General features: G+C 30.8%; 1 protein-coding gene across 2 annotated transcripts; it reads right to left on the bottom strand.

The window, feature by feature from the left end:
• Positions 1–238: 238 nt before the first annotated feature.
• Positions 239–14,497, bottom strand: LOC137807480 (transcriptional corepressor LEUNIG-like). 2 transcript variants are annotated; one of them, XM_068608139.1, is made up of 18 exons: positions 14,315–14,497; positions 13,602–13,699; positions 13,395–13,504; positions 12,660–12,938; positions 12,484–12,575; positions 12,281–12,371; positions 12,111–12,186; positions 9,413–9,462; positions 8,703–9,002; positions 8,463–8,600; positions 8,118–8,381; positions 4,441–4,540; positions 4,224–4,333; positions 3,864–4,013; positions 3,056–3,208; positions 2,564–2,680; positions 795–998; positions 239–659 (listed from the first exon to the last, which is right to left on the bottom strand). In XM_068608139.1, exons 1-18 carry the CDS (start codon positions 14,344–14,346, stop codon positions 516–518), a joined length of 2,508 nt encoding a protein of 835 aa, XP_068464240.1. In that variant the 5' UTR covers positions 14,347–14,497; the 3' UTR covers positions 239–515. The 2 variants fall into 2 exon arrangements, with proteins under 2 accessions (XP_068464240.1, XP_068464241.1); XM_068608140.1 differs by having other exon boundaries at positions 12,484–12,572; positions 14,315–14,446.
• Positions 14,498–24,364: the final 9,867 nt, after the last annotated feature.

Genomic DNA, 24,364 nt, shown 5'->3' on the forward strand with positions numbered 1-24,364 from the left:
AATACTAACTCATTTTATAAGGATGAGTTAAATCTAAAACTTAATTATTTTATAAGGATAAATTAAATCTAAAACTTACTTAATACAAACTTGTTTTATAAGAATGAGTTAAATCTAAAACTTACTTAATACAAACTGGTTGAGTTAAGTCTAAAACTTAATACAAACTGGTTGAGTTAAGTTTAAAACTTAATACAAACAGAATAAAAATATACTACGCACGACCAAGAATGCAGAGGCTAAAAAACAGAATATAACATTTCATGTTTGTCACTTCCATTGTATATACCCTTTCCTATTTTTAAAATCAAAGTGGAAGGAAACTTTCCAGAGAAGTTGTATGACTTGTACAGCAAATAAGGGACGGGCCAAAATCCAAAACATCCTTTTCAGTGTGAAAGAAGACGACCAATATAAGAAGGAATAAAAAAGGGGCAAAAAAACACTTCAGCATGTTGGGTGAAGCTTGACGGAACATCTATCTATCTACATAACAAAAGGCTAAGAAGAGCTGGTCACTTCCAGATCTTGAAATGTTTGTCATGACTAGTTGAAGCCAGAAACCCAGTAACATTTGATACTGCCAAGGAAGATACAGCCTTTTCGTGTGCATGCAAAGTCAATGTCTTGTTCTGACCGAAGTCCCACAACTCAATAGTCTGCAATTCCCATGATTCCAAATAGAAACAAAAGTTACAAGTACGAAAGAAAGGATGCTAATTTTTATTGGTGCACAGACAGAATTAACATGTTTTATTCTGATATGATTAATTACAAGACAGAAGACAACTTACCTTATTGCAGCCAATGACCAACAAAGGATAGACGGAATGGAAAACACAGGTGTTGAATTTGTTCCCAGATGCAGCAAACTCGTGAATGCATTCCCCTTTGCTGCCAGATCCAACAGTCCATATTCTAACCAGATCATCACTAAGAGAAGCCAGACATTTTCCAGACGAATCCCAGCACACAGAACGCACAACATTATTATGGCCCTAAAATGAAGCACCACAACAAGATTCATTAATAGTCAATAGACAAGAGCTCCATAAAATGGCAGATTTAAAAAGGAGACAAAGATAACATCAATGGATAAATTCTCGATCACTTTGAGAAAAATAACTAAATCAGTGTTCGAAACAAACCAAACATAATGAAACATTATTGTTTCGGGTGAAGGATAAGAGACTTAAACATGTCTCCCACCATGTGAGAGAGTCAACTTCAACCATTTGATCCGATAAAAGTGAAATTAAAGAGATTTTGTTATTGTTTTCTCTTTTCACTTTTATTTTTTTTCCAGAATTACTCATCCTTCTTCCTTTTCCTTCCAGTACCACCACACAATCAACTCCTCCATTTTCTCTTTCACCCCACCACCAAACCCCATAAGATATCTCATATGTATAATGCCATCAAATGCAGGCCCCACCATAACAACCACAACTTTCCAACCTCCAAAACAACAAGGAATTGAACTAGATTTGTTGAATCTTATGTCACTATATAATCATTTTAAATTATTAATATGTGTGTGTGTGAATGATCAAATAGTCATGGCAGTTGCGATGAAGAAAAAGAATCGAAAGCCGATTCAATGAAAAGATGGACTGTTTTCAGCCAGTAATCACAATCAAGTACTATCGTGACAAAATATATCAATGACAAGCTTCACAATCATCGACTTTAAATGCAAAACATACAAGATCGATAGATAAGGTAGAAACTTGCAGTAGCAATCACAAAAGGCAAGGCAGAAAAGTAAGAAAGATATAAATGGTATTGTAGTAAAAAAATAATGGAGTGATTTTATTCTATTCCGTTTGATTCCACCCTTTTTCACGGAACCAAACCATTCTTTAAGTCTAAATGCAGTTCAGTTGTATTCATAAAAATACATACCAAAGATAATAGAATGCGAGTTATGTTGTTTCATTCAAACAGGCCTACCAACAACAGCTACATATATTACATAAAAATTCCAATTATTGACCATATTATTGTACTACAAAAAAGGGCAAAATTATATTTAACCAACAACTATGTATTGAATTTCCTCCAACTGTCATGTAACAATAAAAACTAAAGGCATTTCCCACAAACTGGGGTTGTTATACTGATTAGATGATGCCATTATGTTTTGTCAAATCAATTCTTCAGAAATATCACTTAATTTTAAATCATTTTTAATGGTGTCACCTCATTTGAAGTCTTCCTTGGTGGTTAAAAGCCAAAGGTAAAGAAAACAAGAGAAAAGCCATAGAAGGATATTCATAAAAGAGCTGCCGTGAATGATCATAAAAATTTTACCACTGTGTGCAGCTATCAATTTTGATCTAAGTAAAAATGTCAATTATTGATCTTCATAAAGTTTGAGTTACCGAGCAAAATAATCTAACACGGGAGAGATTGTGTATGTGAATAAAAAGTTGCTATCAATAGTCATCAAGATGTTCTAAATTTGTTCATGGTCAATTAGAAACTTGAGCAGTATACTAGAAACTAAAATGTAACGTTAGAAGTAAATACGGATACTCTCAACAGAAAATTCACAGCTGACCTGTAATTTAAGTCTGCAACCCAGGGTTTCTACATCAAAAATGGATACGAAATTATCTACGGCAGCGGCAAGAAGCTTTCCCAAACAAGGTTGAAATCTCATCTGAGTTGCACCACCCTGATAAAAAACTGGACAATAAAGTTATTGAGTAAATTTCACTAATACACCCCCCCCCCCGAGGTTTTCTCGAACTACACATACACCCCATATTTTTTTCATCATTAGAATGACCTACCTTAAAAGTGGGTGCATATGTAATATTTTTAAAACTTAAGGGGATGTATGAGTAATATAAAAGGGGAGAACAATGTAATGTTTTTAAAACAACGGGAAGATTTATATAGAATTTTAAAAAAATTAAGATGTGAGTGTAGTTTGAGAAAACTTCAAGAGTGCTAGTGTAATTTAATCAAAGTTATTATTAGCAATCAAATTACAAGAATACAATGGGAATTGGGATGCGCTTCACAATTCATGTTATAGATTTCGTACCTTGAAAACCCCAGTACAACTACCATTTTTAATACTCCAGTATCTTATCTCACTACTGTCACATGAGCAAATGAGGTCATCTTTGCTAGGATGAAAATCTAGAGACGTCACAGTTGTAGCATGTCCAGTGAATGTTCGAATAGAATAACTTGGCTGCAAAGAATAATCAAAATTCCAACACATATATGAGAAAAATAAAAGAAAGGGTCATCTAATTAAATAGCACCTAAACTTGTATAAGAAAAATCTTTGATGCACCCTTTAGACTAAAGAAATGGTAAAACGTAAGAATTAATTTTTTAAGCCAGTCAACTTTCAACACTAATACCAACGAAGTCAAATTTTTTAAGTTCCCATAAAAGCAGGAGCACAGGAAGAAGATTTACTTGCCATCAAAACACGTACATACATACATACAGGAAATGGCAAGGGACCAACTCCAGGATAATTTACTGACAGGATACAGCAATAGAAGACACCTAACCCTGCCTTTGACCTATTTCCTCTACTATCTATCATCTATGACCATAACCTAATTCTCAGATTGATCCAACCAAATTATCATATCAAATTCATTAATAATTAATAGGCTATAGCATTTCATAAAGTTGCTGGAGATTATTAAAGAAATAGAAGGCTAATGAAAAAATAGCGTGTATAGTGATTAATACAGTAAGATATGTAAGAAGTGAGATTAGACTAATGTCATAGTTTAACATTATGTTTGGTTATGTACAGTAAAGGAGAAAAGAAAAGACACAACAAACATGAATTTTATTTTATTTGGTTGAAGAGAAAATCGTCTTACATTATCAATATCCCAAACCCTAACAGTTTTGTCTGCTGAGGATGTAGCAACACGCAACATGCTTGGACAAAATCGAACATCAGTTATCCATTCACTGTGCTCTTCAAGAGTAGATGTCTGGTTAAACAATTCGGTGCACCACAGAGAAACCTGAACCACACAAAGCAGATAAATGATTTCATCAATATACCTGTCTGGTTTACTTGCCGAACCAACAAATCCAGTCCTGGTTTTATGACCATATTTAACAGTACAAATAATTCAAATAAAAACAAAAGCTTCTCCCTACAACCACTAAATGCAACAATTCTATTGAAATGGATATCATTCATAGTTAAAGTCAGATCAATCTGCACTTACCTTGTTATCATGGCCACCAGTAGCAAGAAGTTTTCCATCCGACGAGAAGTGACAACACTCAACTTTATGTGAACCTGCCATTATATGCTTGATCTCCTTGAAAATGAATCCTAGTGTAAAATCAACCATTTGAATTTGAATTCTTAAGCTTATCTATACAGTCATACAAGAAAATTCAAACCACAAAGCGTTTGTTCATCTATCAGATTTACCATACCTTTGCCAACTTTTTCTCTAATGTCTGAATCATCAGGAGATATGAATGAGTCAATATTGTCACCCAAACATCCATCACCCACAAGGTGATCCATATCGGCCTGCATTATTCATTGGGGGATAAGAATGTCTCGATATTGTCATTTAGACTGTCTACATATTTCCATGCTTACAACCCTATGATACAACCGGTACTGAGAATTAATAGAATTTACACACAAGGTAGAGGTAAAGATAGCAAAAAATTATCAGTGATTTTGCATTGACTACTGAGTTTGAGAGTCTCGAAATGAGTTTCCAAAAAACCCCTTACTACAGTAATTACATTGCTATTAATACACTATGACTGCCAAACTGACCGACTTGTGTTGTGGGTCGGTTGGGTTTGTTTTGCTCTTATTTCTTCTAAAAGTACACTTAAGTAATAGGCCTTGTATTCCTAATGATACCCCCCTCCTAAAAGACCCACCTTGTCCTCAAGGTGAAAATGAAGCAAGGCTTGTTGTAGAGTAGATGTTGCCTCCCCATCTTCACAAGGAGGGAGGTTGTGCCACCTGATCAAAACTTCTAAATCATCTGCTGCTGCTTGTCTGATATCCAACACATTTGCTGGTTAACCTGGAGCTCCATGTCACGTACCAAGGTTATGGATAGAGATTGAACAAGTTGTGGTGAGCTGACTGCTTAGTCATAGGCCAACACCACATGGCTTCCAATTTCTTAGGATCTGCAGAAATTACTTGTGCTGAAATAATGTCCCAAGTATTATAAACTTCTTTCACCACAGGTGCACTTCTTATTGACCTTTAATTCATTATCACTTCATATTTGGAACACTTGTCTTAAAGGCTCCACGTGAACTATTAAATCCTTGTTGTGTATTAGTATATCGTAAAGAAAAACAGAAACTAAACGGGTTTAAGCACATAATTTATCAAACTCTGAAATGTGGAGGGGGCATTAGTCAAACCAAATGCCATGACCAAAAATTCTTAATGTCCCCCATGTGTTCTGAATGTTGTCTTCTCCACAACTTCACCCCTCATCCTTATTTGATGATAGCCAACTTTGAGGTCAAGTTTCAAAAACACTGCAGCCCCCAATAACTCATCCAACAACACTTCTATGAGGAATAGGGAACTTATTTGGAATGGTAATCTTGTTCAAAGTCCTATAGTCAGCACAACCTCTTAGCACCATCCTTCTCTTTTACTAATATAATGGGTCTAGAATATGGGCTTATGCTAGGCCTAATGATTCCAACCTCTAGCATCTACGTAACTAATTTTCCAAGCTTAGTCATTTGACAATAAGGATATATGCCTATATGGTCACAAGTTGTTAATTGTTGATTCATCCTTCAAGTGAAACCTGCCTCCCTTTTAGTGGGAGTGCTTCAAAGGGTTGGAACACTTCTAAAAATTGCTGCAACACAAGGTCCACCTCTGATGGCAAGAGTTCTTCAGTTACAGGACTCTGCTGAATCAATCAACACTCCACCATGACCCCAGCCCCTCTTTGGTTAGATCACACTGTACAACTCCTTGATTGAAGCAGCCCCTCTTGCATGGTCTGACTCACCCTTCAATATTCTCGTTGTCCCCCACCTTAAACTCCATAATCAAATCCTTAAAGTTGACCACCTAAGGAAGCGGACAAATTCAACCCCAACACTACATCAGCACCACCTAATTCAAATAGAAAAAAGAAATCTCCATTCTCCATTCCTTGTAGCTGTAATTTGAGTCCTTTAAAAATCCCTTGGCATTGAATCTTATTCCCATCATCCCCCACTTTCATAAAATAAGTGGGAGTATCTTTAACTGAAAAATCCAGGTCTTTCATCAATTGATGTGAAATAAAATTGTGCATTGCTTCGCAGTGTATTAGCACTATTACCCTTCTTTCTACACACTCCATAGATTAAGGGACCTTCTTGATGTGAATCCAGCAATAAATGTAATGATAGCTGAAATTCCCTGTCTTCTTCTCTTGGGCTGTCACAATCTTCCACCTCCGCTCCCTCTTGCTCCTCCACTAAAATCATGACTCTAAACTACTTGGTTTTGCATATACGATCTTGACTAAACTTTTTGTTACGTCTAAAACATTCTATTTTTTTCATCTTCTCCGTGCAATTTTGCATTTTTCAGCCTTTATATTCTCCTTGTTTCACCCTTGCTTGAAACCTTCCATTATTGGCAGCTTTGGCTCCAGATCCTATAGATGCACTTCCTCCATTGGCCTGTCCTTGACTAGTAAAAGTTCTGTTGGTGTTGCCCACATTGTTGTTTTGTATCCCTCAGAAACTCCTACAAGAATTAGCCAGTCTAGTCCCACTATTTCCCATCATTTGGGTGACTGCCCTGTTCTTTTCTTCTACCATAAGTGCTTTATTTATGGCTCCAATTAATGATTATGGTACATATAATATAACAGAAATTCTGCCCGCACATCTTCCCTGAGGCCAATTTCTTACAAATAATCTTCCTCAATTCTTTGCATCACCCCAGCATACTTTTCAAACTGATCTAAAAACTTAGCCACTTCCACCTTGTTTCAGCCCCAACAGCACTGCAAAAGGGGAGTTCGCAACACTAGTTGGAACCTGTCAACATTGGCACTTTTGAAAACCTCCCAAATTGATCTTGGGTTGCAAGACTCCCACCAAAGGAACCAACTAAGTGTCCGTCCCTACAAAGAAACCAGTACACTTCCATCTTCTTGTTCTCTAATGCTCCTCTAATTCGGAGGTACATCTTCAATTGGTGGACCCATCCGTACACTCTTCCTCCACACTAAATGAAGGTTTCTCTAATGGTTTCCAGAGATACAACGCCAGGCTAACCCACTCTGCTTCTGACTCCATTCCATCACCTCTACTCTCTGATTTGTTGTTCTTCAAGCCTCCTAACCCTCCCTGATTTTGATTATCTATTTTCTGCACCATGCTTTCTATCTCTCTGTCAGAATCTTCACTCTGACTCAGATTCAAACATTTTCTCTACAATTTCCATTCTTCCTTCCATTTTCTTCTTAGCCATTGAAGTCCTCTATTTTCCTCACTTGCGTTAATTCTTGATACCCACAGCTCCGAGATCAAATCTGATACCATTTGATACAACCGGTACCAAAAATTAAAAGAATTTACACCACAATACATAGAGGTAGAGGTAAAGACAGAAAAAGGTGAACAGTGAATTTGTATTGATTACTGAGAATTTAAGAGTCTCAGTACTTCCCCAAAATGAGTTTCCAAAAAATACCCTAGGTACAGTAATAACATTGCTATTTATACACTATAACTGCCTAACTAACTCACTTGTGGGTCAGTTGGGTTTGCTTCGTTCTTATTTCTTCTAGAGTACACTTTAGTAATAGGCCTCATGTTCCTAACCTAACACCTTACATTTCCACACTATAGTAATGGAACACCGATCACAAAGATGACCAATACCCAGTAGTAAGTTTTATTTCTTGAGGGGTAAGAGACATGCAAACATTTACAAATAAATATTTTTTAGTCCATTATTGTAGTGTAACAGTAGCTTAGTTCTCAACAAAAAAAAGGTGCAATATTAGGATACCACAAACAATTTTTCAGAAGATGTTGATCTCAAATCAGGCAATGGATATATTTAGTTATCCTAAAAAAATATGAATGAAGGAGTCTCTGACCAATTGATTTTGTGATGATGTAAGTGAGCCCAAACCATCAGTACCAAACACAAATGCTGACTTAGAGGAAGGAGCATTCTGTTGCAGAGTTGACACTGTTATCATCTCTCCAGGTGTTTGTGTAGATGGTGTTGAAGGTGAACTGTCAGGTGAACTGGCAGGTGAACTGGCAGGTGGTCCGGTGGTGTTTGCAGTTCCAGAGCTAATGCCAGGACCTGAAGACGATGCTGATTTTCGCTTTCGCACTAATTTAGTTTTTGGAGCCTTAAATACAAACAAGCTGATTAAAATACCTAGATATGTACTGAAGCCAATAAATGCTGAACAAAGGCAGTAGATAAAAACCTGATCGTTTCCTTGTAAGGAATTGGACACATTTCCCTCTATAGTCATGCTTCCAAGACCACAACCAATTTTTTCTTGCTGCTGGAGATTCTCACACGGTTGGCTTGGAAGAAGATGTTGAGAATATTGTTGAAGCTGCTGCTTGTAAAAGACAATTTAATATATAACAAATAATTTGGTGAAGCTCAAGGCAACAATTTATTGAATACATACAATGTGGATTAGGTGACCAGGTGATACCTTAAAGAACACATCTGAGTCTGGATGGGGCAACATTGGGGAACCAACTTGTGCAGGTGATCCATTACTCAGAACTAAATCATCTACAGAATTTGATTGGCCATCTTTCACAAGACTCATGTTTCGATCATTAAAAAACATCCCGAGTCTTCTGCTCTCGATATCACTGACAGGAGGAGAAATCAAATTTTGTTCTGCCAGAAGCATAAGTTGCTGCCGTAGAGAAAGTTGATTGAAAGATTGTGGACAGTGCATCAAATTATTTGGCTGGAGAAGACCAGAACGAAGTTCATCTAGTCCCTAAAATAATTACAATTAAATCATACATAGGATTAAAATGTTGATGTACCTAAATTACCTAAAATATCCATGTCACTAGCGATCTTGGCAATTTCAATTTTACAAGGACATCTCATTATAAGTTAAAACTTCAACAGAGGCCAATAGTAAAGTTATACCCAAACCAGCAAAAGATGATTCCCCTAACCTTGAACCATACTGATGCTCTATCAGACAGGTAATCCCCCTTACTGTAGGACTTATACGAGTTTGCTTCAACAGTGCATACTATTCCCTAATTATATTTAGATTTATAGTTTGAAATTTTAAATTGACAAAACAATGATCCAAGATGGATTCAGGAAACCATCATATAGAAAGTATCATAATTTTCATTTTGTTAGGGAGAATTAGGTCAATATTAGTCTTACAGCTAGAGGCCATCCTTTCAGAGTCAAATTGCTACCACCTGGATTAGAACCTGAAATGAGAATGATTATCAAGAAAAATCAAATGCAGATAATAAACCAAACCATTAAAATTACAATATAATTTATGAGCATATTTTTATTCACACTCAATAGCTTTAATCATAAATTATTGAACTTTAATAATAAATAAATCCATTGTTTTAATTAAGATTTATATAATTGGATTTATTTGAGCCTTAACTATTATTTATGTTCATTTTATGTTTTTAGAATAAATAGTATGAAGGAAGTGTCGACCTTTGTAAATGGACCAAATATGCAAAAGTCCAAGTTCCTTCTTTGAAAAAAATCAAAAGAAAATATTTGAGAGAATTTTATGCAAAGTAGAAGAGTTTTACTCCACCTAAGTAGAAGTTGGGTCTTCTCCATTATTTTCTCCACTATCTTCACCAAAAGTGGTGCCTCCAACATGGAATGTGGAGGAGGTTGCATGGAGCATGCATATTTAAGGAGGGGAAACACTCAAAAGACCAAGATCTCTGAGTGCAAAGTTGCTTCCTTTGTTTATTTTTGTGCATTTTTTATTTTTGTAGGTTTGTCTTTGCATGGAAGGCTAAACCTTTTTGGTTGATTACTTTGTAATTCTTCATTGAGTTAAGAGGTTTTGATAAATAAAAGTTTTTAATATTCTAATCTCTTGGAAAACTGGTTTTTATGAGAGGTTGTACTTGATCGCATGATTGAGAGTTTTCCTTATCTTAAACTTTAGTTTTTTAGTTAGTTCGCATTGTTCTAATCAATTTCTTGGACGCATAATTCAAGAGAGAGGAAATAAGCATTCACATGGAATATACGCATGGAACAAAGTGGATATTGATTAAACCAGTAAACTATACTGGTGAGTTTCAGTTGAATCCGATTGGCGCATGTTCAATCTAGTTTAACTTTGTTTGAAAATTGAGAAAGCACTAATCTTTAGAGAACCTATGAAGAATTCAATGGTGAAATAACTTGGGGATCAACTCTTTATTTGTTGTTTTAATTTCTTTTATATTTTCTGTTAAACAATCTTAATCCTTCTTTTATATTTTTATTGTTATTGGTAACTTTTTTTGCTTACAGATAGAATCTAAACATTGATCTACTAATTTCACTATTGGATTCATTGGAAAACGACTTGGGCTCATCTAATCACAATTATACTATCATCTCTCTATTATTAGACAAGTCTATGCTGAAATCATTTTAATTTGACAACAAAACGACAAATATCAGTAATACAAAACCAAGAGATATCATTATTGAGGGGGCACATAAAGCAACTACGAGTCTGAGTAGGAAATGTTAAATGTTTCAAGATATCAAAGCTGACATATTTGTGTTGAGGTATCCACTCCAATAGCTTAAAAAGCATAGAAAAGTCTGGAAAATATTGAACTGATTTAGATGTTCTTTAAAAAAAAGGAAGGCATTTTCATAGTAATGAGGAACATAAAAGTCATGCACCACATTCTTATACATAATTGTATTTATAATGTCTTTAACTTAGAAAACAACATCATGCCATGGGATAAGTAAAGTCCCTTGATGTCCATTTACTGTTACAATTTTTAAGGCTCAAAAACCATATAAATGAATTTAGACTTTGGACTCTATAACTTTTATTTTGCATCATAGTTCTCGTAACAACCATTTTATAAAAGAACTAGCATTCAGAAAACCACATCACCGAAAATATTAGGATGCCAGGAGAAGGTCTACCAGTGAATGATTTTGTATCTCAGGCATGATGTGACAGAGACTTTTAGAAATATAGTATTATGCGTTTTTATTTTAACCATGCCACCATAGCCAAAGGGAATAATTACAAAATAAACTTAAAAAAGTTAAGACTGGTCCCTGACTTTATTTTAATAATGTAAATTGGAATTGATGAATTTTAGGAGGGAGAAATCAACTATAAATCAAATTAGATCTGTGATAACAGGAGGCACATTTGCATGCATTGATGGTTGAGAAAAGAAAAGGGAAAACAAACTAGAGACAGTTACAGCAAATTACAGATCTGAAGCTATTAAGCTAATGATTCAATTGCCTCAGCCATTTAAAAGCTTTGAATCACAACCAAATTTCTGACTTCTGACAAATATTTTTCAACAAATACCAGAAACAAATAAAACTATTCAAAGTGAAATACTCTTTTTTAATTATATTATACTATAACAGTGATGCATCCATACCCAATAAGAATAAAACATTTTGCATTTCTTTAGCATCCAAACACAATTTATATTCTCATGAAAGAAATGTTAAGAGTAAACACTTCATGGGCACACAGATATTATGTACAATTATCTTCAGTTAACAGGAATATATATAAAGATTCCTTATTGAATTTAATTACCAAGTCAATTCTCTATTGAACTTACCAAGTCTTTATTCAAAAACTAACAAGTGAATGTGATATGATTGAATAACTCCTTTAGTTGTAATTTGTTAGCTTATTATAGCTGTCTTCTTCTGTTTTGTGTTTCTCAGTTACAGATGTCATCATGTCACTGTCAGGATTATTGTCAGATGAGCTTCTGTAGTCCACATATAATTGCTAAAAACAGAAGCTCGATCACTTGTAAACACTCAGATATTGAATACAGTTTTCTGAATAGTGAAAGTAAATTTAGAAACAATAAATCCGTACCATGACAACCAATAAAGGATCCTTCTGAAACAACAGCTTGAGACCCCAGCAATGCATTCATCTCACTCTTCATATCCTGTTTAAGGACCCAAGACCAGTAAGTACAAAAATATTATAAATTTAAAATGAGTTTGTACACAAATCAAGACACTAGTTATGTTCATAATTACTTGTGTAGACCCTAGAAGCTTCTGGTTCAGATTTTGAACATGTTGAATATTCCCAGGTAAAATGCAAGGAGGAGCACTGAACAGTGGCTGCCTGCAGACAGAAATTTGACAACTAGAAAATTCAGCCCAAATTGAGATAAATAATCAATAATAGATGGCATGAATAATGAATTGTCTCATCAAAGAAAACAATTGGTAGGTACCCTGAAGCCATTTCACCAGATGTTCCTGCTGCTTTCAATAATACTGCATGGTTTGGGTTTAGAAGCCTACCAACGTCATCAGCTATCTTCTGCTGCATGAAAAACAGTACAAACAATGTCATTCTAATCATATAAAAACAGTAGGGCACTGTTATAATCACAGACAGACTATATACCTTAACGTTTGCATCTTCTGAAGCATCTCTCTGACATGGAAGCTTCAACCTGTCCTCATATAATCTTGTTGCCATAGAATTAGGAGCTGCCCGGTACTGCCTTATTAAAGGATCATTGATAATAGGACATCTAGCACTGCCACTAATAAGTTGAGTTCCGCCCAGACGCTGCTGCTGAGCACGTCTTTGCAACAAGAGTTGCATTTGTGTTTGTTGATTCTGGTTTATATTCTGAAACTCTTGTTCTTGTTGTATTAATCGAGCTTTAGTTTGTTGATTCTGTCGTTTTCAAATTTAGACATTTATTATTTATCTATGCTACATATTAAACATATTGAAAAATGGGCTAACCAGAGATATTGAAACAAACATCTAGTTCTGATCCTGACAGCAACGACAACTTAAGATGAAAGATATCAGTATTAACAATCTTAATCATCTTAAAACCACAGAAAATGGTATATGAAACACGATGGCTAGTAACAAAAGATAAATACCAAATCATGTCTGTTACACTAATACACACATACACATACTTCATCAGATTTATAAAAAAAAACATATAGGCATGTCTACAAAAAGAAAGAACATCACTGAAAGACACATACTAACCTTGATTTCCATTTTCCAATAATAGAAGCAGGAAGATAAAAATTAGTATATACCAAGCAGGATAACAAATAATTAGTCACAGGGATTAGAACAAAATAATTAATGTATATGAAAAATACACACCTTACTGTAAGATGCTGCTGCTTCTGTGTGCTTCTGATTTGCCCGGGCAATATATATGTCCCAGAAGACAGACCACCACTCCAAGAGAAAACCACTAGGTGCTTCTATAACTGGGGAATGTGGCCAAAAGTAAAGGTCAATTTCAACTTAACACCTTTGCATATACCTTATTTCAGTCCCCTAGGAATGCTCATATAATTATCTTACCAACAGGACCCGTTGAAACATTTCCTTCGGCCTGAAATACTCTTGCACTAGCATGCAATTGTCTCTTCATGAGATAATCGTGGATATACAAATCTAACCTGTTCCCCAGACCCCCCAAAATTGATAAAAAAAGAAAAAAGCTAATTAGAAACGTAGACAAAACTATAATAAAATAATAAGTGATGGCAATCAGAGACCCGCACAGCAACCAAATTTTGTTCTTGCAAGTAAAATATCAAGGTATACCACACCATGCAAAGAACTGTTGATAACTACAAGACAAATTCCCATCAATCATTACATATTTAGGACTAAAAATAACAGGTTAAAGACCAAAAGGACGTATAAGATTGCATATGAACTACTCCAAACAGAAAAAAAACCAAACGAAAAACAAAGCTTGGGATGAAATGCAGAAGAAAATCAAAGGAGAGACTCGAGATAATGATAAAACGCAGATAATGCAAAATCTTGCAACACAAGAAGTTGTGAACAGTAACAGAAGAGAGTGAAGAAAACCCAAAAACTCAAACCAACGTGATCACATGAAAACCTGAACCCTAAAACACAAACAAAAAGGTTAAAGCGGGCACAGAAGTCACCAAGAGAGAAACTGAATGAATCAAAGAGGAAGAAGAAAGAACAAAGAAATGGGTCAAAAGAAAAGAGAAAGAAAAAAGTTTGCAAATTCAAAGAGTGAGAGGTTTTGATACATTTTATCAGCTTCCCAGTTGGAATGAGACATGGTTTGATCTCCGAAGAGTGGAAAGGTTTGATCTTGGCGATGCCCAGCGTAGAAGAAGGAGTGTGAGTGTATGGCTATGGTGACTGCCTCAGAAAATATGTTTCCCGCTACACAGTATGCAAGAGACTGACAAAAAGTCCTTAGATTTTTCCAAAATAACTAATGTTAAAATAAATAAATAATTAAGTTTTTATTCTCATAAAGATCCTGATTTTATCTCTCAATTTAAAAAAATATTTTAATTCTTCATATTTAAAAATAATAATTTAATATCTCAGTTATTGTTTAAAAAAATAGTATTAAAATAATAGTTTCATCTTTCACATTAATTTTTAAGACTAAAAATGTACGTATTTTAATTTAAGAGGTTAAAGTTACCTTTTTATTTCGAAAGATCAAATATGAATTTTCTTCAAGTTTAAAGACTGGAAATATAATTAAGAACACGATTAAGAATACAATTCAGTCATAAAAATAATAAAATAAATAATTTTTATTTTCAAAAATTAAATTAAAATGCTCAAAAAAATTGTTTTCTTTAAATAAACTAATGCAACTGTTTATCATGAAATTCATTGTAAATTGTAATGTATGGTGAAATGGTTCATACGTTAATATATTAAAACTAAATTCTGGTTACTAATATTTTTTTTATGACTATAAAATGTTTTGTGAAAGTAAGTCTTGTGAAAAAATTGTATTGGTATTTCTAATAATGATTCGTTTTAATATTTTGAAAAAATGTCAATACTTGATTTTCAAATCTTATGAAAAATTCGGAATCGATGCACTAAAAATAATTATATTTCTGTGTAGAAATCCATTCACCACCAATATTATTTACATAATCATTAGATAATTATTTAATTAATTAATTATTAAAATGTTATTGAATAATTTAAATGTTATTATTTCTATAACCATTGTATAAAATGAATTCTCCTTTTTAATATACATATAAAGAAATTCTCCCTATATATTTTATATTTATAATTCACCTCTGAGAATTAAATGAAAAAAAATAGAAATAATATATCTAAATTTATTTTTTATTTTTACTATTATTATATGTATATTTATATTTATTTAAATAAAATATAAATTTATGTGTATTCGTATGTATGAGAGATACAGAGAGCATGAGAGACACAGAAAAAGTATATAAGAACTAATTATTGGGTTTTAAGAGATATGGTGATAAAATCTCAAAATTTCAAATTACAAAGAACCGTAAAAATTAAAAAAATGGAGATAATATATTTTAAAAAAATAAAAAAATTACTCTACATTCAAAACTGTTATACATATCTTAACAATAAAATATAGTATAAATTATCCTTTATTTTATATAATTATTATTTTTATTTTCTTAAAAAATATAGAGAAATATGAAATGTCTATTTTTTATTAGCTATTATAAAAGAATAGTGTGAAATCATTTTTTTTTCATTTTGGCTGCTAATATAAAATAACTGAGATGAGATGTATGCAAAATAATTTTCTAATTTTAGTTAAGTGTGTATAACATGAATGACAACATATTACCCATTTATATTCTTTTTCTATTTGTTACATGTGTACTACATGATCTATAGTGTAATATAATGTTATTTTTAAAAAATTTAAATATATATTAGCTTATTTATTTATTTAAAAATGTGAGATGTTTTTAGAGTATGGTATTGAATTGGTGGTAGTCTGGTGAGTATGCAGTGATGTCTCTTTTACTTTTTATGTTTTGTCTTTATTGGCAGGAAAGCACCTTCTTTTTTCCCACGCAACAGTGTCTATACTAAGCATTTAAATATAATTTTGTTTTCTAATAAATTAAATATACAATTAATTTAAAATAAAACACGTAAAATCAACTAATATCTTAATAATGTTTAAATTTGATATTTTTTATTTTAAAAGTTTAATAAAAAAATTAGTTGAAATGTTAAAAAAATTATTTCAATGTTACATTTTCTTATATAAACTCAATGTTAGTTTTATTATATTGTCTACTCATTCAATCCAATTCTCCGTTGAATTATGTTTGAATTTTATTATATTTAATATGATATGATAGTTATTAAAAATTTATGTTGGATTTATCAATTGAAACCATCATTTTTCATTATCAATGTTCTTCGTGTGAGATAAGTGATAGTAATCTCAATTTTTTTAATCAGTAGATCTTTTTTCTTATAATTAAACAATTTAACAAAATAAAGTGAATAATATATCAATATTTTATATTAAAAAACAATACACGTGTGATACTGCAGAGTCGCTCATTACAATTAAACAATTTAATAAAATTAAATGGAACAGTATATCAATATATAATTACATATAGAAATATTGTCTCACGTGCTTAATTTATTTCCATAACAGTTATGTCCTCTGGTAACTAAACAATTTAATAAAATAAATTGAGTAATAACTCAAAGTTAAGACGGTGAATATAATTAGTTTAGTGTAACAATTATTAACTTATTTCGTATTTAGTATAATATAAAATTTTATTTTTTTTATTTTGTTTGAGTTTGAATATATGTATTTAATAATTATTACATGTGTTTATTTATAAAGAAAATGAACGTTAATAATTAATTTTGAAAGAAATATTTTACCTTTTATTTTTTGTTTTGTAAAATTAAAGTTCTTAAGTTTCTTTTATTGTTAATTGTATATTAAATTATTATTTTTTAATGAACATGTGATAATTATTAAAAATCAAAACACATGTTTATTTATCTCAACTATTGAGTCGTTACAAGAAAATTATTAAATAAATAAAAAAATACGTAAAAATAATTATTATCTGTATTGATAAGTTAGACATTATTTTAGATAATAAGAGGTTATTGGTATCTAAAATGACTTTTATTAATAATAAAATAAATTATAAAATATTTTTTAAATGGGTATCTAAATTAACTATAAAGGTTTTAATTACTAATATTTTATATTATAAATTAGTCTCTAAGAGACTAAAAAACTAATTTAGAATATAAAGTAAATAGTAACTAAGACTTGATAACTAATGGTTAGATACCAGCTTAGGAATTATTTTATAAATTTGTATTAATAATAAAAACTACTTTATATACCAATAATTTTTTACTTTATAAAATTGTCTCTAATGTAGTCAAATGGTAACTAATTATTATGAATTTTAAAATATTTTTTTATTTAATAAAATTCAAATAAAATTGATTTTTTTTATTAAGACTCTTATTTTATTATATATTAATACTTATTGATATTTATTGTATTGAAACAATTATTTATCTAATATATTATATAACTTTTTCTAAATGAATTATTATTTTATAGTTAAAACATATTAAAATGGTATGCCTACCTATCATAAATTCGTGAATGTCTGAGGCTCTAAGTTTCAAAATTTCATAATAGAACTTTAATTATTATCAATGACAATCATAATACAACAACCAATTCAATGAGATTTTAATTCAATGAGATTTTATTGTTGAGTAGCTATTTATGAACCATAATGATTATCTTAATATTAGCTTAAGGGTTACTATCCAAAGAGTCTATAAATGCAAATTCTTGAAAAAATACATCTTATCTTATTTAGTATGTTTATGCACTTATACTATCATTCTTTGTGTTTTTATTAGTTTAAACATCACATAGTCTTTCTCAAACAAACTTCAACCTCTATCAGGAGACTAAATGAAAGCATATTCATGGAAGAAACCAAAGCGTTCCCCGAACTCATCTCCCGCTAAAAACAAAAGGTACAAACATTATATGCTTGTATCAATAAAGTAACTCAACATTTGTATAAAAAAAATTCATACAACATGCATAATCGAATAATATGTAGATAAAATAGAAATTAGTAAACTATTTAATTTATGAACGAAAACCAAAAACCACCATACAATTGATAAAGAATACAATCGTTTCTCTTTTCCATTTTCTAAAGTTTTTCTTTGGAAATTTTATGAAGGGCGACAATTTTTGTTCTTTTTACTGAAATGGAGTTCTTTTAGAGAAAATTATATATATGTGAAAGTCGTGTTAAAGTGACATGATTTCATTGTGAAAAAATATAAAGTCATGTCAATATGGCACGAACATTTGCATAAAAAATCATACAACAGGAAAAATCGAATACTATGTAGGCAAAATAGAAATTGAAGTAAACTATTTAATTTATAAACGAGAATAAAAAATCATCGTAGAATTGATAAAGAATACAATCGTTCCTCTTTTCCATTTTCTAAAGTTTTTCTTTAGACATTTTATGAAGGGGGACAATATTCTTTTTACCAAAATGAATTTCCTTTATAGAAAATTATGTATATGTGAAAGTTGTGTTAAGATGACACAATTTTATTGTGAAAATAGAAATGTAAAATCATATAAAGGTAGCACGACTTCATTGTAATAGGTTACAAAAGTCGTGCCACAATTACACGACTTTACATTTTATTCACAACTAAGTCTTGTTATGTTGACAAAACTTTTTCTTATCTATCACTACAAGAAAATTATTAAATAAAAACTAATTTTAGATCCCAAAAGTAATTAGTTGTTATAGTGACTAAATTAGAGATTATTTTAGAAACTAAAAAAGTTATTGGTTTTTAAATTAGTTTATATTATTGATAAATAGTTTCTAAATTGGTATACCAAGGTTTTAACTACCAATTATTTAGATTCTAATTTTGGTAACAAAAACCTTGGTAGTTAATTAGATACTAATTTAGAAACTAATTATCAATAATAAAAACAAATATATAAACCATTAATTTTTCTAGTCTTTAAAATGTCTAATTTAATCACTATAATAACTAATTATTTTTTGTCTCTAAAATTAGTTTTTATTTAATAATTTTCTTATAGTGTATAATTTTATCAAAAACACTCTATTTTTTTTTTAAAAAGGTAAAATTGTTCCACTTTTAAATTTTTTTTTTCTCCACAGTTATGAAATGATATAAGTACATAACAATTTTATTTGATCAAAATTACTTTTCCAGCTTTATTTTTCATGCAGGTTGAAATAAAACAACTCTCGAGCAACAACAAAATATTTAGGTTTTTATTTTATTTTGAATAGAGCATAATTGACTTTTGAAATTGCTAATATGGCATTTAGAGGTATTTGAATTAAATTTGATGATGTTGTGTTTTTATTGGTTATACACTTCAACGGGTCAAAGATAATCAAATACTGAATAATATTTATTGTTGTTATTCGTACTAAACTTTGGTATTGGATATTTTTTTTTCCCTCGACGAATCTGTTTGAGAGACTCAAGTTTATTTATATACTTCATTTGTTATGTGAATTCCGCAATACTCAATGACATTGATAAATTTATTGAATGGGTGAGATTTTTTCATGTGAATCTCAATTAGAAAGTAGTAAAATGATTTTCTATTTAAATCCGCTAATACATTAGATTTTAGAATAATATTTTTAATTTAATTTTATGAACTAAAGTGAATAAAAATTAGCACACATATGTATTGTATGTAAGTATTAGGACGGTTTTTATTGATATCATTAAATTGATGTATCACATGTTGGAATTGAATTAGTTTGGTCGTATATCCAAAATTTTATGTTAATTTTTGCGTTTGTAGTATTAAACAATAAAATCATAAATAAATAAATAAAAATATTTGTCATGCACATTAAAATATGATGTGGTAAGAAGTCAATTTTTTTTAACATCATTAAGATATATTTTAGGTGTAACAGCACCTTTTTTTAAAAGCAGAAAGAGCGTTTTTCCCTCACCCTCCACACTATCACTTTCTTCTTCTTTCTTCCAAATCATTTTCTCTCTTTACCAACTTCTCTCCTCTCCCTTCTCTCTTAATTTCTCACTTCATACCTCATCTATTTTAGAATCTAATCATATCACGTTGTAGCAGGCGAGTTAAGGAACATTTTTACCCGGTCAGATTTTTAAACAGGAGTGAGTTCATTTTTACTCTAAATATCTTTTGTTAGTATTTAGTCATCAATATTGACGGGGTTAGTTGAGAAGTTTAACCCTCTCAACTTATTCTACTATATACTGAATTTTTGTTCGGTTTGGATAATTTGCATTAGGCCCGTAAATTTTGAAGTTTATCCAGATTGTGGGGAATAAAATTCTAAAAGTTGCTTGGAAAGCAAGCAATTGAGGTAAGGGAAGCTAAATTTAATTTTGAATAGCACCTAAGATAGAAGATTTGAATGCGGAAGGGATGTGGTCCCAATATTCAATTTTTCTTGCAGGGATGTTGTGTATTTATATATTGGGTTGTTTGTTTGTATATTATTTAAATTTGTAAAAATATTATATTTTGATGATTTAGTATTAAAGTGTTATTTTTTATGTCAAATAGACTTTTGAATATTGTGGATCACTTTTTGAATGATATTGTATGACGGAATGGTATGGAATTGAATTCAAAATAATGTATGGACTGATGTTTGTTGTGTATTAAGTATTGATGTCTCTGTGGTAACAGAGATCTCCGAGCTTCACTGATGATGTAAGTCACATAGACTAAGATATCAGGTGGTGAGAAGGTGATGGGGGAGTTCATGCACACCGTGACATATGAGATGCACGGCTTAACTTATATTGAACTTACACTGATCCTTTCTGGTGGATTCGCTGGTAATCTTTGGATCAGGTGTTAGTGTCTGGTAGGAATATGGGTCTTCCGGAAGACATTGTTTGTTGAGTATTCTGGATGTGTAGATCCATGTGAGATCTATGTGATTGTTTTATTGTTGAGATTTGTAGAAAATTGAATAATTTGAGAAATTGATCATGTAATTTGGTGTACACGAGCAAATGACCATACAAGTGCAAGAGAGCCTTAGACGTTTCAGAGTTTTATTTTGAGCTGTGGATATGTAAATATTTGTATTTTTATGAATCCTAATCATGTATTAGGAATGTTTTGAAAAACTCCAAGTTTATATAGAAACTGGTAGAACTTTTATTGTAATACTTATATGTAAATTATGGGGTGTTACATTAGTTGTATAGTAAACTTACTCTCACATAGAAAGTTTAATATCTTTATATACACTAAAATTGTTTTAGAATGAGTTAGATGTTAATATTTGGTAAAATATACTTAATCAAAATATTTTAGAATATTTTGTTTGATATTTGCTGTTTTTTTTTATCTATTTGAACTTAGGTGTTGTTCTCACCGGCTCGACGTCGGTCAGAGTATTGATGAGCTCTCTTCGAATTCCCTTTTGTTGCTCGGTCGCCTAACGGATGAGGTGCGTGCTTGGTGAATGACCTATAGGCTTCAACAAACCGATCTCCCAGGGATGAGGAGGGCTCCACTTGCGATTGCACTCTACGCTCAAGTCAGTGAGAGCATTAAATATAAAGTATATGATAAAATATGTTGCAAAGATGCAAGTTGAAATACTCCCTGTAGGTGGTCGTCTATTTATAAGCGTCTACGGGCTTGGATTTCAGACCTGGGTCTTTCCAGGCATTAATGTGTCATTTTTCAATAACTCTCTATAAAATATGGATATAAAGCATGTAAATCAGAATAGTTAATGAGCATAATCAGGGATATCGAGGATAACATTCATTACGTTATCGGGGATATGAGCATTTACATTTATTACGCTATCGGGAATATGTGTGTGCAGGAAAAACGTTATACTTTCCTTTAGTGGAATTCGTTCCTTGTTGTCCTGTCGCGCAATACCGGGCCAAGGCCAAAACAGACCGTGTTTTTGGGCCTGTTCATTCGGTTTGCAGCCTATGCCAAGTTCTCACATCATCACTTCCCTAGTCAGACCCTTAGTGAGCTCGACCAAATACCTACCCGATTCGGGACAGGACAGGTGTGTGTATTAATCTAAAATGTTTTAGAATGGATCAAATAAATTCCATTAAATTTGTGATTTAATTAAATTCTGATTGAAGTGTGTAATTATCTTATTCTTATTTTGTTTACTCTTCTAGTATTTATTGTGTGATTTTCTATTACGGTAACAATGGTTTTGAATGAATGTAGACAATGTAGTTATGTACTTTTTGTGTGTGTACATATTACAGTGGCCTTTATAGTGATGTCACTATATCAATGCACATGTAAAATGGTATATTTATGAAACTAAGTAATTTGAGGTGTTAGAAAATCTCCTCTTAGTATTTATAATAAAATTTATAAATGATAATAATAAATTATATGGATATTTTTTAATATAAGTGATAGTGATTTGTGTTTTTTAACTAAGTAGTCAAGAGTTTAGGTCCTGTAATATTGTTTTGACTATGGAAAAAACATGTTGAGGGAAAACAAAATTATGCATAAATCTTATTGATTCTTGCAGTGTTTTTAAGATTACAGGTGGTGTTTTTAATCAGATAAAAAAAATATTAAAGTAACATCTTACCAAAATTAAACATTAAAAAATAGAAACAATGCATTTACTGTGTAAATATTTTTTATATCTTAAATTATGTATTGTCATAACATTGCAAATTATTGTCTCATGTAGTAACTCTTTTTAATAGAATGCAGAATATGAAAACTTAAATAGTTGAAACAGTTAATCTTTTAAAAAATACAAGCATTCAAAATGAATCAAAAACAAATTTTATAATTACTTTAAAATATATTTTAATATGCAAAATATAATTAAAAGTTGTACAAAAACATTATATAAACTAGTGGGAACACAGACACTCATGAACGTTTGTGCATCCACATTTTTTAGTTTTTATTTTTACTATTATTATATATATACATATATTTATTTAAATATAAATTCATGTGTATTTGTATGTATGAGAGATATGTATTTGAAGAAGGAAACAGAAAAAATTAAAAAATTGCTCTAAATTTAAAACTGTTTCTAATAAAAATGTTTTAAGGAGGAGAATCAATCTCTTCACCTGGCTGTCAATTAAGTTACCACAAATAAAATATCAATCTTTCCACTTTCCTACCAGAGTTAGGTGATAACAAATAAAAAAAAATTAAAAATTTACTTATTTAATAAAGAAGAGTATCAGTTTAAAACAGAAAAGTAACCAATATTTTCACTCTCCTGCTATGACAACAAAATAAGATTAATGTATCAATCTCTACACTCTCATGTCACAATTAAGTAAGAACAAATAAAATAAAATTTTAAAATTAAAAAACTATTTTATTAACTTCTAAAATTATAAAATATCTAAATAACCAAAATAAATTAATAAAAAAAAATATTAAGCAAAATATAAAATAGAAAAACAATTTAGAGCAGTTAAAGTGGAAATCTCTTTATACACAGGTATAAATATATAATTATGTCTAATATTAAAATTAAATAAATAATATTATTATTCACACAGAGCTCATGCGCAATTTTTAGTTTTTATTTTTACTATTATTATATATATATATATAAATATAAATTCATGTGTATTTGTATATATGAGAGATATGTTATTGGGTTCCAAAAGATTTGAGGAAGGAGAAAGATAAAATAAAAGAGCAAAAAATTAAAAAAGTGTTCTACATTCAAAAAACTGCTTCTGATAACTGTTTTAAATAGAAGAATCAATCTCTCCACTCACTCTTTTATGAGTTAAGTGACCACAAAATAAAATAAATTAACGTTATAATTTCTCTACTTTCCTGTAACTTAAGTGAGAACAAATAAAATAAAATTAAAAAAATTATTTTATTAACTTATAAAATTATAAAATGTCCAAATAACCAAAATAAATCAACAAAACAAAATATTAAACAAGAATAAAATAGAAAAATAATTTAGAGCAGTTAAAGTGTGGAATCTATAGGTATAGAAGGTATAAATATATTCATTTACCATTTTATATTCACCAACTACTTAAAATAAATTGTTTTCATCAAAACATTTAAAAATTTACTAAGTTAACCACTTTCAACCATGACCAAACAATGGTAAATTAATAGATGATTTTCCAGCGTTACATAACTAACATATTAGTTTTAACTTTATTAAGGACATCTCGTCGTGTCATTAAAAGGT

Source organism: Phaseolus vulgaris, chromosome 3 (assembly GCF_000499845.2).
Source record: "Phaseolus vulgaris cultivar G19833 chromosome 3, P. vulgaris v2.0, whole genome shotgun sequence".
NCBI lineage: Eukaryota > Viridiplantae > Streptophyta > Magnoliopsida > Fabales > Fabaceae > Phaseolus > Phaseolus vulgaris.